Genomic DNA, 16,665 nt, shown 5'->3' with positions numbered 1-16,665 from the left:
AAAGCCCAGGGGATGGCTTGTTTGGCTCCTCTAGACAAAGAGAAATGGAAGTTGGACGTCATGGGCAGAAAATTTCATTCTGCTGGTGCCCTGGGTTTACATGTGGCCAATTTTGTGGATCTCATGGGTTGCTACCAGATGTTCCTCTGGGATCGTGTTTCCCAGCTGTTAGACTTCCTTCCAGATGACAAGAGGTCTGTGGGTAAGGTCTTAATGACTGAGGCATCCAAGCTGGGGAAATACCAGATTTCTACTGCCCCCCCCCCCACATGGCAGATGCTGCCAGCAGAACAGTGGCCTCTAGCATAGTTCTACGCAGACATTCTTGGCTGCGGTTGTTCTCCCTTTCAGGGGATGCTAAGACAGCTGTTGAGGACATGTCCTTTGATGGGAAGGCATTATTTCATGAAAAAATGGATGAGAGGCTGGATAATATTTGTAAAGACCGGATTACAGCCAAGGCCATTGGGATTACCCAGTCGGGACCCTCACCTTCCTATAAACAGAGGTACTCCTATAAGAAAGGCTACCAAGGTAAGCTGTATCAGTATGAACTCTGAAACTACCCCCAACAGGGTCAAAACAAACCCTTTTCCCCTCAACAGCAGGCGAAACACTACCAGCCTAAGCAGAGGGGGAGGAAGGGAGGGCCATTCCTCCACTAAGAAAGTCTCTGCATGAGTGGCCGATCTGACAAATCATACTGCTGTTACATTTTTGAGAGGTTGAGCTTGTTCTTTGTTAATTGGTGTTTCATCTCTAAAGATGCTTGGGTGTTATCTATCATTTAAAAAGGTTATATTTTGGAATTTTACACTGTTCCCCTGTGTGGTTCTCCTCTCCCCCCTGCAGGCCCTGATCCACCTCAATTGTGCAAAGAGGTGGACTCTCTCCTATCAAAGGGTGCCATTGTACAGGTGCCTCAGTCTGAGATCCACCATGGTTTTTATTCATGCTACTTCCCAGTAGACAAGAAAGATGGGGGGAAATCTTGGACCTGCATACTTTAAGTAAACACATCAGAGCACACACCTTTCGTATTTTGTCAGTACCTGAGATTCTTCCCCTCCTACAATCTGGGTCCTGGTTCACAGTCCTTGACCTAAAGGATGCATACTTCCCTATAGCTATACATCCACACTGCAGAAAATATTTGTGTTTTTCATGTAATGGCAAGCACTATTAATATATTGCGCTACCCTTTGGCCTCTCCATGGTACCCAGAGTGTTTTCAAAATGTGTATCTGATTGAGTGCCATCTGACCTGGGGGCCCTGTCTTCCAGCACTCTTATCTATTTTTGGTTTGTTTTGGATTGTCTCATAGGTTTTCAAAGTATGAGATGATCAGAAGTGGTTTACCATTGCCTTCTTCTGCACAGTACTAATTAGTGTTAGCTGAAGTGGCACTGCCATTGTCTACAAAAGATCCTGTGCCAGTGTCACCTTCCACTACAGCTGTTGCTCAGTATCTACCCTTCAAGGATTCCTCTGCCCCTATCAGCACTGGAACTGTCTGTTCTCCTCTGCTGATGTGGCTGTTGATCCCTGAAGGGTGTGGATGCATCTTAGTCTGATGTTTCACTTGTGTCTATTCCTCCTTGAGTGACTCTGCTAGGAGTTTAGCCTCTTGACAGAGACTAAACTGCTTATGGTATTGCTCTCAGCTTTGCTGACACACACAAACCCCTTTACCACATTAAGATGTGAGTCCAAGAGAGTCATTAAGATGTGAGTCAAGAAGTGGGAGGTAGGGGGACAAAATTCCAGGGGCTCAGTCAAGTCAAGTAGTCTGCTTTCATATGATGACTGGATTGAGCCTGAATGATGAGAGGCAGCACGTAAACAAATTGAATATTAAGGCATGGATTATGTATGAAATAGAGAGCGGGATCTGAAAGAAGTAGACAACAGGCAAAAAGAGGTTTTAAAGGAGAATCTACACATCATAAAGTTAAAATCCAGAGTTAAAGCAGTTTGTGGCAAAAAGTCAAGGCATTGCTGCTGAAATATGTATGCCTTGAAATACCCTATTAAATGTTCACCATGTAGCCACCATGCTCAGTGTATGCTGCCCTCCACTTCTTGTTCTCTTCTCTTCCATTCCATCATTTCAGTTCCTGTCATTCATAGACAGCCTTCTATATAGTGCACATTAAGGTTGGCCCACAGGGAAGAACCCTCACCTGCTGACTGCTCCCAGCAACTGACAATCGGAGGCATTCTGCCTCTGAACCCAGGGGTCTCGTATTACAGCTGATAGACATATCCATCATATTCCTGTGCAGCCTCTATTTAAATCTGTGTAAGTCAGCACAATCACTAAATTTCATAGCAGTGAGCTCCACAAGTCAGCTTCTCATCATATAAAGTAGTTCTTCCTTTTGTCTGCCTTGAATCTACTGCTAACCAATTTCATAGGGTAATCCTGAGTTTTAGTTTTATGGGATCAGAAGGAACATACTATTCCAAATGTAATGCCATTATTATGCCAGCTTTTTAAATCTCAATTCCTTTCTAGATGGCCCCTTGCATGGAATTTCCTTTATTTAAAAACAAAAACAAAAAAACTGCTGTGCGCTAAGTTTTTAGCCCCAAGGTCTTTTTCTCGATGTGTCGCTGGTAGTTAAGGCCCGATTGGCATATATGTGAAATTACATTTTTTGTTCATCAGTTAGCACTTAAAATGAATTTCATCTGTCATTTCATTGTCCATTTACCTTATTTGGAATTCCTACCTACCTTCCTGATAAATTTTGTGCCATCCATAGACTTTGCAACCTTATTGTTCATCCTGTTCTAGAGTAAATTAAATAGCTCTGGGCCCAACACACATCTCTAGGGGACTCCCCTAGACTTCACTGCAAAAACTCTTTGGCCTTTTATGTACAGATTGTTCCCATCATGGTCACCCCCGTCTACTTTGGCGCTTTGTTTTGATTATGCATGTGTTTTTCCAACCTTCAGAAGTCGCTTCACTTGCATTTTCCCCATGTTTTTAGGATGCTGTTTTATCCCAAGTTTAAAGTCTGCCTCAATCCCAAATTGAAAGCCAGTCCCTTGCATACTTGTCACTTCAGGTTTTTCTCCCCATGCCCATTCTTGCTTCTCCCTCACACGTGTCTGTCCCCTTCATCCTACCCCTCCCCTGGAAGCCATTATCGAGTGCACTAGTGAGAGAATAATGCTGGAATACCACAAGGCTGCTTATTTGGTCAGTTTTACAGCCAGTGTGGGTCAATTAAAGATTGAAAAGTTGAGAGAATGCTGAAATAATCACAAACGCCATGTGTGGCTACTTATTTGGTCCATTTCACAGCGATATATTCCCAAAAAATACATCACAGCCAGTTACAAATTAGTGTTTTCTGGGGAGAGGGACTCACGCATGGTTCAGAATCTGCATTTTTGCTGGGGGTGCATAATTGATGACAAGGTACTCCTGGAATTTCTTCGGGGCAAAAATCCCCTGTCTATTGTGTTTTGAGAATTCGACTGCAAATACTGTGCAGTTAGAGAGCAGCGGATCCAGCGGAAACAGACTGCATAAAAGGCCCTTGTTTATTCCCACCCTTTGCTTCCTTTTTAAAAACTTTTTTAATGGGGAAGGGTTATGGCTCAGTGATAAGCAATCTGCTTTGCACGTAAAAGATCTCAGGTTCAATCCATGGTATCTTCAGTTAAACAAATCAGATATTACTGTATTTACCTGAAAGGAAGATGACACATTATGTAAGACGACCCCCCCAATATGTTAGACCAAAAACATATTTTATTACTGTGCATACTTGTAACGTAGGTGAATGTAAGATGACCCCCTCTTCTTGATGACACAGCTGGAAAAACTAGTCTTCCTTTTGAGTAAATACTGTAAGTGATGTGATAGCCTCTGCCTGATACCCTGGAGAGCTGCTGTTAATCAGAGTTGGCAGCACTGACCTTGATAGACCAATGGCCTGACTTGGTTCACATTGCCCGTTCATGAAAGGACATATCCTCTTTCCCATAACTAAGGTTACTCAGAAGCTTTTGGTGAGGCATCTTGTCAAACACTTTTTGAAAGCCTGGGTATATGCCTTCTGGGTTACTCCTGTATTCTCGAAGAATACTCCTGTATTCTCGAAGAATTCAGTAGAAACCATACTGATTCTACTTCAGCAAGACTCATTCTTCTATGTATTTAACAACTTCATATTTAATAACACTTCCTACGAATTTATCCAGGACAGATGTTAAGCTAACTGGTCTATAGCGTATAGAGACTGGGAGAACAATGATTTTTTTCTTTTTTTTGTATCTGCAATGAATGAACTACTTTCTTGCACAAATAACCCCATTATTTTTGTTTCTTTTGACATTACCTTCTCAGTGTTCTAATGCTCTTTGCTCTTTTGAATCATTCCTCTTAAATATTGTCTCATGGAGAGGATAAATACTGCACACAGTATTGCAGACTGGAAATTGATGGTTTGTAGTGTTCCCTGTTTTTTAAAAAACTTTCATTATATTTTGTTCATTATATTTTTCTGCTGGAGCAGCATTTATCATTAATTTATGCATATAAAACACACGAGCAAGACAGATTCTTCTGTTATATTGCATGCACTAAGGTTCAAATCTATAAAAAGGTTCATTGGAATGCCTGTCCCAGTGCCCTGTGTATACACTTTTTGGGACTACAAAGCAAACAAAAGGAAAGAATGGTAGAAATGCAAGAAGAGATGTGAGCCTCAGATTACCAACAAGTGGAGAATGTTTGGAAATGAGACTCCAAAGTGAACTAGAACTTAGAAGGAAATGGAATACTTTGTTGCAATAGAATAATGTCTTGGTTGTCCATGAAGATCCATTGTTGAAATGTGTTGTACTAATTCAGATACATTTCATGTAGACTAATGTTGTAAACACAATAGCAATCTACACAATAAGTGAGACAGTGTAGTGCTGTGATTAGAGTGTCAACTAATACCGGGTAGACTTGGCTGCAAATTCCCACTTTGCCATGAAGCTTCTTAAGTGACCTTGAGCCAGTCACTCTCTCTGACTCTAATCTACCTCACGGGTTTGTTGCAAGTATAAAACAAAGAGAAGAACCTTGTAAATCACTTTGAGCCCCTTGGAGGAAGGAGGGAATGAAAATGTATTAGGAAGAAAATGAATTTAAATAAAATACTTAAGCTGAGGAAAAGCTATTTGCATGAACAAATACCAAGTCCCACAGAACTGTTGGTCATACCTGACCACTGAATGTCAATCCTAAAAGTATTTCTTCATTGACTAGCATACTGAAGACAACACCATTTTAGGTAATTTCTCCTGGCAACAAAAAACAAAACATAATGTGATTTGATATAAATCTGTGTTGCAATCATATATAGATTTTATGGTACTGAAGAAGATACAGAGTTGAAACTAAAATGGTCAAGAGTTTTCAGCACCTTTCTATGAGGTAGAGTTAGTTTATGTTTCTTAAAATTCACACACCCAGAGGAGCTGAAAGTCAAGATTTGAAGAAGCCGGACATCTCTGATTGAAAAATCATCATTTTCATCACTTGGAATACAAGTTTTTAGAAACTTTACATTATCTTGCAGGTAGATTAGATTAACCTTGTCTGAGAGACCCAGATGGTGTACTTAGTGTATTCATATTTGGCATCATACTGAATACAAGAGGCAGGAAAACTACTAATCCCAGACACCCTAGAGCAGGGGTCCTCAGACTACGGCCCGCGGGCCGGATCCGGCCCCCGGAGGGCTTTTGTCCAGCCCTGGGACCGAGAAAGCCAGTCCCCCCTTGGCCCCCTCCCCAGAGCTTTTCTGGGTTTCCTGGCCGTGTGAGCCCAGCCGGAAGCCTCCCTCCCGCCCCAGTCGCCCCCTTCCCTGCTCCCTCTCCAGCCCCAAACCCTCTTTCCTGGGTGCACGAGGCATCTTGCCACCTCGCGCGCCGCCCAGTCGCCCCTTTCGCCCTCTCCCTCCCCAGCCCAAAACCCCTTTCCTGGGCACACGAGGCATCTTGCCGCCTCGCGCACCACCCAGTCACCCCCTTCACCCTCTCCCTCCCCGGCCCAAAACTCCTTTCCTGGGCGCACGAGGCGTCTTGCCGCCTCATGCGCCGCCCAGTCACCCCCTTCGCCCTCTCCCTCCCAGGCCCCAAACCCCCTTTCCTGGGCCCGGTCGCCCCCTTCTCTTCCACAGCACACCCCACTGGGAGACTTCTCCCATTGCCTAGCTTTGTGGCCTAGCTGGGCCTGGCCTCCTCGAGCTCCATGCAGCTGCGTCTGGTCCTTTGGGCCCTCCACGATGCAGCCCAACATGGCCCTGGCATTCCTGTTTTGGCCGCAGTCGGGCAGCGTTCTCACGGCTCGGGGCTCTCTCTCTTCCCGGGGGTATCCTTGTGGCCTGTAGGGGCCCCTTGGCGGGGGGCTGGGCATATCTCCAGGGAGAAGAAGAAAAAGACTTGTGGCCATTTATGCATGGGAAGTTTTGCCTTGGATTTGCCGCTCTCCCCATCCGAATTCTCAGAACTCAAAAGTAAGCTCCCCCCACCCCCGGGCAGAGTTTGGAGAATTCGGATGGGGAAAATGTGCATCTGGAGAATGGCAAATCCAAGGCAAAACCTCCCGTGCATAAATGGCCTTGGTTTTTACATGCTGACTTTCTCTACCACCAAAGGGAGACTCAAATTGCCTTACAATCCCCTTCCCATACCCTCCCACAACAGACACCCTGTGAGGCAGGTGGGGCTGAGAGAGCTCTAACAGAGCTGTAACTTGCCCAAGGTCAGCCAGCTGGCTTCATGTGTAGGGGTGGGGAAACCAACCAGATTAGCCTCCGCTTCTCACGTGGAGGAGTGGGGAATCAAACACGGTTCTCTAGATCAGAGTCCCCTCTCCAAACCGCCACTCTTAACCACTACATTTGTAAGGCGCAGGCACTTGCCGCAGACTCCAGCCTCATTATTCCCCATTAACTTGCCTCTGTACATGCGTGCGGAGAGGGCAAGAGAGGCCGGGGCAGGGGCGAGGCCGTGTCTGCCGAGGGAAGGCCGAGCCCCAGCCGCAGAGCGAAGGGGGAAGGTCCGGGCTCGGGAGGAGGATGCTTTTCAGGAGAGCCCCCTCGCACCGCCACCTCCTCCTCCGCACACGCGGGGAATTTGTTCATATTTTTTTCAAACTATAGTCCGGCCCCCAACAGTGTTTGAGGGACAGTGAACTGGCCCCGTTTAAAAAGTTTGAGGACCCCTGCCCTAGAGTCTCTTGCTTCACTTTATAGGTTAAGAATAAAGATGCCCTTTCTCACTACTCTTGAAAGATCCTTCTGCACTTATGACTGTTGAAACACTTATGTCCTGTTATTTTTTCTAGAATCAGCAGCAGAACCAACATCAACAGCAAACAGCACCTCAGCAACAGCAAGCAGCACCTCAACAGCAACAAAACAGTACCCAGACAAATGGAACTGCAGGGGGAGGTGGAGCAGGAGGTGGTGGCCCTGGGGCAGGTCTCCAGCATAGCCAGGACTCCAGCCTCAACCAGGTGCCTCCAAATAAGAAACCACGTATAGGGCCTTCAGGCACTAATTCAGGCGGGCCTGTCATGCCTTCTGATTATCAGGTATTTTGTCTTTTTTTACACTCCTGCATTTTTTGTTTGTTTTGAGGGGGTCAAGAAGAAATGAGTTTAAACTGCTACAATAAGGTGTTCTTATTCTAAAGAGTTATTTCCTAGCACGTTAATAGATCTAATTGTCAAAATGGCTCCATCTGTGGATACTTAAATCCAGAATCTGGGGCCATTGTCAAACCAGAGAAATCTTTCTGCAAATCTGAGAAATGCCTCAGGTTTATTTAATTTATTTTTATTAGATTTATACGCCGCCCTTTCCTGACTACAGTCAGGCTGAGGGTGGCTACCCACAGAAGAAAACAATTCAATAAAAATAACTCATTATAACATTTAAAACTTTATACAGAGAATATGCAGCGATGGCAAAATTAACCAACCTGGTGAAAGGCAAAACAATGGAAGAATTCCAGAAGAACTGGGTGCCTTATTTTGACTATGCAAGATTGAAACCCTAATTTAGTAGAGAGGGGTGGAGGTGTACCAGGGCTCAATAGAATAGCAATATAAAGGCAATACATTTAATGGATAAATGAAATAGTGTAGTAGGGAATAGTAAATGGAGATTATAAGTAAAGCATAGAATAAATAGGAATGGTAGAAATGGTTAATATAATCTTTATAAATTTGAGACTGAGTAGTGTATTGGTAAATAGCTTGGCTAGGGTAGTGGATATACCCGAAAAATGGATTTAGAAAATGGATTTTGACCAATCCTATTAGAACTTACAGAGGAATCAGACAAGGTTGCCTACTTACATACATGCTATTCGCTTAGTATATAAATGATATAGTAAGTCATCTCCAAAACCTTGATTGCCACCCCCCGCAAACTTGCATAAAGGCATATACTTGTGTTGTTATATGCCAATGATGCAGTGATTTCTCCAGGACCCCCATAGGTATGAGGTTATCTAAGTATTGTGATGATGAATGTCACAATTACCAGAAAACTAAAATCATGGCATTTGGGAGAAATCAAAAAATAAAGTCTTGGGTGATCAAGGGCCACTGGATAGAACAGGTTAACAGTTTTAAATACCTAGGAGGGGTGGTTCAAGCACCTGGCCTTAGGATCAGTCATAGTAAATATGCTGCTGATCAGGGGAAAGATCCACAAAAGTATAATTAGATTCCTGCAATCACAAGGTGGTCATTTTGTGCCTGCAGCCTTGATGCTGTTTGAAGCTAAATCTTTAGCACAAATCCAATATACCGTATATACCCGTGTATAAGCCGACCCGCATATAAGCCGAGGTGCCTAATTTCTCCCCAAAAATGGGGAAAAATTAGGCACCCGCGTATAAGCCGAGGGTCGGCTTATAACCCCTCCCCCCCCCAGCAGGCTTATCTTATCCAGAGGCAGGAGGCGGTGGCAGGGGCCACCCCGTGGCCCAGGAGGCCCTGCAGGCTGCTCCTAGGCCACTCCAGGCCTGGCGAAGGCTGTGTTCCCCCCCCCCCCCCCCGCAGCCCAGGAGGCCTTCCCAGGCCGGTCCCGGCCGGGGGGAGCCGCGCACGCCTGGCAGGAGCGGCGGCGTGGCCCTGCAGCGGCCGCAGGAGGCCCTCCCAGGCCAGTGCCGGCCAGGAGGAGCGAGGCGCGCCCGGCAGCGATCGCGCCCGGCCCTGCAGCGGCCGCAGGAGGCCCTCCCAGGGCGCTCCTGGCCGGGAGAAGCCGCGCCGGCCTGGCGGCGATGGCGGCGGAGGTAAGTTCCCCCCTCCCTCCTCCTCCTCCTCCCTCCTCTACCGTATTGACCCGCGTATAAGCCGAGGCCGACTTTTTCAGCCCTTTTTGGGGGCTGAAAAACTCGGCTTATACGCGAATATATACGGTAGCTCTTTTTTGGGCCCGCCCCTTCTAGTTTTGCTCTGCTAGAGAGAGTACAATCCAAGTTTTAAAGAGCGGTTTTACAGGTTCCCAATTGTGTTTCTAATGCCTGGATTAGATTAGAAACAGGAATGGTGAAGGTGCAGGCTAGAGTCTGTATTTCATCTATTCAGCTATGGTTGAAAGGAAATTGGAACACTCAGAGTCTCCTTCCTCTGATATTCCAGGGTAGTTATCAGTCAAGTTGGTTGAGGGCATTCAGGAAAAGTATCGATATCATAGGTTTATCCCCCCAGGTCCTTTTGAAAAGTGGTTATAATCAAGGGAAAAACCTTATCCGACAGAGGGTCGATGATATTGAACGTCAATCTGACATCTCCAGAGCACCAGATTTTAAATGCTCATTGAGTGCAAGATATCTGGTTGCCCCTGCACCCTTGCAAGGTGCGCAGCTCATCCCTCTGCCGTGCTTGAAGGTAGATTTAAGCAGATTCCTCACACAGAAAGATTGTGTTTATGTCCATTGGGTGAGAGGGAAACAACAGAACATATGTTCTCAAGATGTCCTTATTATAAGGAGGTTAGATTAAAAAATTTAAAGCCTCTGTTATGGTAGAACTTCTGATGAAACCGATGAAATTAAACTGGATTTTCTGTTATCGGCCAAGTAGCCAAATTCTGCTTTTTGATAAGCAGGATTCGGAGGAAAATAAAATAAAACCATTGTAGGTTAAACGGTCTTAAAGGTTTGAAGGTCGCATTTTTTAAAGTTTTAAGACTCAAATTATGTTGTCATTGGATTGAACTGCTGTTTTCCTTTTTTTCTGTAATACTGGTCAATGACTGTAATAAAAGTTGTTGTTTTTATTATTGTTATTGGCGCAGTGGTCAGCGGCAAGTCCAGAGGAAAGAAAGTCAGGTCCCCCAATTTATTCAGAAGATCTAATTTAACCAGATTGGGAGGGGAGTATGTATATTTACTTCCTACAGCACTTCATTCAAGGGCAAAGTATGAACATTAATTTCTGAGCACAAGAGGAACTTTTAGTGGACAGCAAAGTAACCGTAAAACGTATCAAAATAAGTTGCTACGTTTTCAACTAGTCCTGCCTTTCTGCAAACAACAGAAGAAGAAGAAGTTTTTATACTCCACTTTTGGATTCTCAAAGTGGCTTACAATTGCCTTGCCTTCCCCTCCCCACATCAGTCACCTTATGAGGTAAGTGGGGCTGAGAGAGTTCTGAGAGAACTGCAACTGGTCCAAAGTCACCCAACAGATTAGAGTCCGCCACTCTGAACCACTGCACCACGCTCTGAACCACTACACCATACTACACAGCTGCCTGATAAAACTTGGCCTTCTTAATTTTTGTGTATCTCAACACAAGGAAAAGTTTCACTCACATTTTTGTGCAACAGGCTTTTGTTTGAAGTACAGTACAAAATATATAAGAGATGGCAGTCTTCCATACAAATTACTAAGGTGAATTCAAAAACTCAGTGACCATCACAGGCTGATGGTGAACAGCAATTCTGATACATACTACAGCACTCATATGATCCAATTCATACATGTTCAGATAAGGCCGTGTGAATCGGCCCTACCATGCAGCTATTCCATAGGAATTTAATTTGGCCATAATAATTTCAAAAACAGTCATGCAAGTTTCCTTATGTAAAACTGCTACCATATCTTAACTATCACAGATAAATCTTTTCTCTACATAAAAACAGTAACTGTTGGTATCCTTGCAAAAAACTGAAGGTGGATTGTAAGTAGATCCATTTGGCATCAGGCTGCAAGATAACTCCATTTATCAATGCCTCGGTAGTTTGAATCTTTGTTTTAATATCCTGTCCCTTCCAACCCAATTCCTGGTTCTTTTTAGAAGCCTTTAGATTAAGAGTCATCACAGGTGATGTCAAGTTATTTGATTTTAGAGCATCTCTCACACCATGGTATAAAATGTAAACACTGTTCAGTTTCAAGCACATAGGTGACGTGCAACATTTGTTTGGTTTGAAGGCCAGATTAATGTGACAAGCTATGTAGGGTTTTTGTTTTCCATATTGCATAGCAAGATACTATCATGAGGCCCTTCCTAGTTTCAGGTTAAGTAATCTGTAAGGACTGATTTTTTTTTCAATGGATCTGTCTTAGTTGATATTTTTAGTAGTGTTCTGCTCTTGCGTCCTGATCCTTATGTTCAAAAAGTAATCAGTTCAAAACCTGAATGATATATCAGTGTTATTTCACCTATAGGAACTTGGAGGTAGAAGAAATAAAGCTGAGACTTTGTGTCTTTAATTTTGTGATAGCATCTTTTGCTACCTACTGCTCTGTCAGGCTTGCCGACTTGAGATCTTGAGATCGAGTAAGCCAGATGCAACTCACAAGCCATGTCACTTTGGCTGCTAGGATTTTTCCCCCTTTGGAAATCTCCTATTTTTGTTATTCCAGGTAAACTGCAAACCAAAGCTACTGGCCATGGTTAGTGGACTGCATTATATTGTTTGGGTAACAAGCTGGGAAGGTCTGGGCTGTATATTTACTGTCCAAACTATGCTGTACTGCTGTACAGTGACAGTACATACATAGGAATAAAATGGTACATTATTTCTTTTCAAAAGTAATCTGACGTGAGATACTGGTTTTGTTGACAGCAGTAAGACTAACTGACCTGAAGCACTGAAATCATAACCTCCCATACTAGTCTTTTCCCTCCAGTACTGACACTATTCATTCATTCATTTATTATTTAAAATTCAGACAATAAAGTGTTGTATTCCATATTTTCCCTATTGTTGTCCCATTTTTTAAAAAATGTGGGTTTGTCATAACTTTTTGTTCTATTACAGATGCAACATGGAAGTTTTTCAGATGTACACTGAATGGTGTTACTGTCTTTTCTGGTTTTGCAGCATAGTCTTTTATATCACTGGTGACAGTGTAGAAACCGGGTCAATAAATCAAATCAAGTATCAAGATTTGCTTAAGGACATTCTTGTATATCATAGAACTTCAGAATCATTCAGATATATTACATTGATGTCCTCAAAAATAACCTGAACACTTACAGCACAACCCTAAGTAGAATTACACCCTTCTAAGTCCATTATAGTCAGTGGGTTTAGGAATGCACTGCTAATGTTTATTAAAATACAGCTTGAACCTTAAATCTTAACAGTGACATTTGAAGCAATAATTTGCACTAAAATGTTCCCCCCACACAACATTTCCATTTCACTGGGGGGGGGGATCTTACCTTGCTTGCCTGCCAGCTTCCATCCATCCCATTTTTATTCTGCTCTTCTCTCAATCATGCTGACATGCATGGTTCTCCCTTCCTACTTTTTATTCTCACAGCAATTCTGTAAAATATATCCAGCTGAAAAAGAATGACTGGCACAAGGTCAGGAAACTGAACTTCATAGCTGTGTGGGGATTTGAATCAAGGTCTCCCCCTGTCCAACACTATGACCGCTGCAACACACTCTCATCCCCACCATTATATTCAGTATTCACCCCATCCTAGTCTTCTCTCAGGCAAATGACATGATGCTGGAAAGCCTTGGCATATCTCCTGCTTAAAAAGAATTAAACTATTACATTGTGCATCAGTGCTGGTACATGTACTTTTAAAATATCCCTCTTACGAAAAGCAGCAGCCAAAAAACCTTACACTATGAGGCAGAAACATGAGTCTGTGTGGCAGACCAATCCCATAAGGCCCTGAAGCAGCAAAGTATGTTAGCTTCCCCAGACATAAGCTCAGAGCAGAGAACCCCATTCTTTATAGCACATGTAATCTGTTGTGCTGTTGCCACCATGGAGCTCCCTCTGATGCTCAAGCTGCAACTTTGCAGAAATGGTAATGGGGCAGGCAGTCTGATGAAACCAGTGATGAAACCACTGCTCCCAGATAGTGGTTTGGAACCAAATTACAAGTGGAGGGGAGATTTGCTTCTGCCTTCTTAACGCAGCCCACCAAGCCCCTGAACTTCTGTTCCTCTGGATGAGGGGACCCTCTCAAACAGCATGGAGGCCAAAGTGGATTGTGCGTTGCGTTGAGAGGTGCCAATAGCAAGTACTGTTATGCCAGTGGAACACCACATTTGGATTCAGTTTACAGTTTCCCTGGAAATCTCCCTCTTCACCCAGAGCAGACTGGACTCCTTTCCCTGGCAGTCTGATATTCAAGGCTACGTGCATCCAACAGTAACAAAAAATCATTTTGTCTGTGTGTGAATAGATGGCGTGGGCCTGAAAGCTAATGCATGGGGATTAGATAATGCAGAAGTACCACAGAATAGGGTGATGATATTGTTGTGTTAACCAGAAAAAATACTGTCCCTTGATATCTGGAAGCACTGTAAGATAAACTGATGTAGAAAGATTTAAATCATCTAATATTTGAACGCATGAGCTGGTTCAACTCCAAAGACCTGACGTGGGCAGGCTCAAAAATGAAGAAAGATTATAGAATATTTCTATTTTAAGTTCCTAAACACCGTCTTATGTAAGGAGAAACAGGTTTTTCAGAAGCATGTTTGAGAAGACTCTCAAAGGAAATGACTCAGCTTAAATGTTTTCTTATCAAGGTCTTATTCTCTGAGCATGCGTCAGGGATTTCTCTAGCTAACAGAGAGACCTCTGAACATTCTCTGAGCATGAGTCAGAGATCTCTCTAATGAACAGAGAGAACTCAGAACTCAGTTCTTACACAGAACTCTGACATACATATAGCTTTAAGTTTGACATAGCTTTAAGCTTTGCATTGCTTTCTAGTTCTGACACAGCTAAAGATGGCATGCACATACACATAGAAACTCCCTGATCTTAGCATAGATCAGAGGCCTTTCATAGGCTAGAAACACTCAGAGATTTCTCTATGGTTTCATGAACTTAGTCCTGGCATGGACTGAAAATATGCTTCAAAGGCTCATAACCTCAGCTCTTACATGAACTCATGAGACCAGAGATTTCTCTAACCATTGCATACACCAAAGACATTTAAACACTAAAATAACACACAAAGAACCCAAAAAGGTCTAATTATCCTTAACATGAATTAGGAACTTTTCAGATCTCTCTAGGCCCTGCTGTGCTGGGGAGGTTTGCAAATGACATGACTAGGTGAAGTATGTCTTATATTTTATGATATTCTAGGTACTTGGAATTAAGATGCTTTTAACTAAATCAGACCTTATTCATTGCCCTAACCATTTTTTACAAGATTTCTGTAACTGTTTTATTTCCTGAATGAAATATTATTACTGGTTAGAGGTTTGAAAGCTCTCAGGAATAGAGGAATAGAGATTGTTTAAGATTGCTTGAATACATGAACATGTTTAAGATTCATAATGTCTGAACTTTATAACATATTTTAGAACTTTGTAACCATTTACATGCATATATACTGTGTAAAACTGTATATACATTCACATTCTTTTCATAATTTATTGGGGCAATTCAAGAGAAAACTTACTTCGGTAAGAAGCATTGAGTCCTGCTTAGTAGATGTCTAACTGAATAAGATAACATCTTCTCAGGAAGGGGTCCATTCTAAGAGCATAGGCACTAAAAAGCATTGACCCGCTTCAGACCTATCTACATAAACAAGATGAGATGCAGAATCATTGGGACTATTCCGATAAGTTATGACTAGGCTCCTTTCATATCTATTTCTTAATAGGCTCGCAGCTGTAGGACACAGTACCTGTTTGTGCCTGGAATATTTTGCAGCTGTTGGTTCTTGAGGGTGGGGATGCCTTTATCACTGGGCTTCAGCTCTCTAAAGAATTTGCTGTTTGATCAACATTCAATAATAGTTAACTTTAATGACAGCCAGTCAGCCTCTTTAGAGGGTTTTGTGCCAGTCTAGCAAAATGTTCACTTCTTTTTTTCTTCTTTCTTAGCACTCCAGTTCACGCCTGAATTACCAAAGCAACATTCAGGGATCTTCTCAGTCCCAGAGTACAATGGGCTATTCTACATCATCTCAGCAAAGCTCTCAGTACCATCAATCTCACCAGTCTCACCGGTACTGAAGAGGCCTTATCGTCAGCGTTGGAAAGAGATGGACTAACAGTCAAAGGACTCCAGCAATATGAAGTTCATAAACCGAGAGAAGAACCAAAAATGCAAACTGTGATACAGATTTTAAAATTGCAGTTGTAAAAGGAAAACTTTTATTTACTAAGTGTTTTCAGACAAGAGACAATTCTTACCCCTTTTTGCCATAAAGGAGATTCTTGTGAAGTTTTCCCCTGAGCTTGCTCTCGCATGCGTTCCATTGTGGTTACTCGAATGAAACCGTCTGATCTGAACCCAGCACTTAATCGTCTTTATCCTATGGAATTTTTGAAGGATTCCTGCACCTTTCTTGTGTTTTAGTAATTGTCATAAATCTATCTTTCTTTTTTCAAATCCCTTTACCAGGGTTTTAAAGTTTTTGAGATCTTGAATTCCCAGGCTTTTCAAGCTTGTATATAGTTAGTTTTTTACTAGGCAAACCCGTTTTAGCTATACAGGTATAATGCACCTTTTAAAAGCACTATGTTGTTTTCACAGGATATTACTGTTTTGATCATGGATGTCAAGAACAGCAGATTTTACTGTTCCAGAGTATTTTATTATTCTCTTTTTTTATTAGTCTAGTTTTCAGATGAAGTCTTTAAAAAAAAAGAAGAAAAGAAAAAATATACAACCCAAGTCTCTGCAGCAATTATTGCATGTTCTATGTTTGGACAGAACACTAAAACCAGAAGGTTATGAATGTTCGTTTTATCTTTCAGATGAAATCTCATAGATCATTGGCCATTTTCTTCCATGTGGGTTGACTTTAACCTGGTCTGACAGCTAAGTGAAAGCAAACATTGCTGTGGTTCCGATAGAACAAGAGTATACTATGCTGTCTTCTCTAGCAGTTACCTGTATTTTGGAACTCTACCCTAGAACTTCAGCATCAGCGGGAGAAAGGGCAAACAAGGAAACTGCTGCTACTTTGTGTGTGTGTGTGGGGGGGGGGGGAATCAAGTATGTTTTTTTTAACCCAGGTTAGTATACTCTTTACATCTTCTCTTGATGCAGCCTTCCTTTTGAGTTTTGATGTTCCTGAAAACTTGCAGCAAAAAAGTCAAAAAGTGCTGTGGCACCTTAAAAGATGAACAGTTATGTTGTAGCATGAGCTTTGGAGGCAGTAGCCTACTTGCAAG

The 16,665-nt window shown here is 42.7% G+C and overlaps 1 protein-coding gene across 2 annotated transcripts in view; it reads left to right on the top strand.

Annotated features, from left to right (window-relative positions):
* The window catches only part of CDK19 (cyclin dependent kinase 19), a 109,813-nt gene extending 93,484 nt beyond the window's left edge, over nucleotides 1–16,329 (top strand). For both annotated transcript variants that reach the window (XM_056856930.1, XM_056856932.1), the window contains 2 exons: nucleotides 7,365–7,613; nucleotides 15,367–16,329. In XM_056856930.1, coding sequence (XP_056712908.1) covers nucleotides 7,365–7,613; nucleotides 15,367–15,498 — 381 coding nt within the window. In that variant the 3' untranslated portion in view covers nucleotides 15,499–16,329. The remainder of the gene's footprint in view (nucleotides 1–7,364; nucleotides 7,614–15,366) is intronic.
* The last annotated feature ends 336 nt before the right edge of the window (nucleotides 16,330–16,665 follow it).

This window comes from Euleptes europaea, chromosome 10, assembly GCF_029931775.1.
Source record: "Euleptes europaea isolate rEulEur1 chromosome 10, rEulEur1.hap1, whole genome shotgun sequence".
Taxonomy (NCBI): domain Eukaryota; kingdom Metazoa; phylum Chordata; class Lepidosauria; order Squamata; family Sphaerodactylidae; genus Euleptes; species Euleptes europaea.
This window is presented reverse-complemented; position numbering and strand designations above follow the sequence as displayed.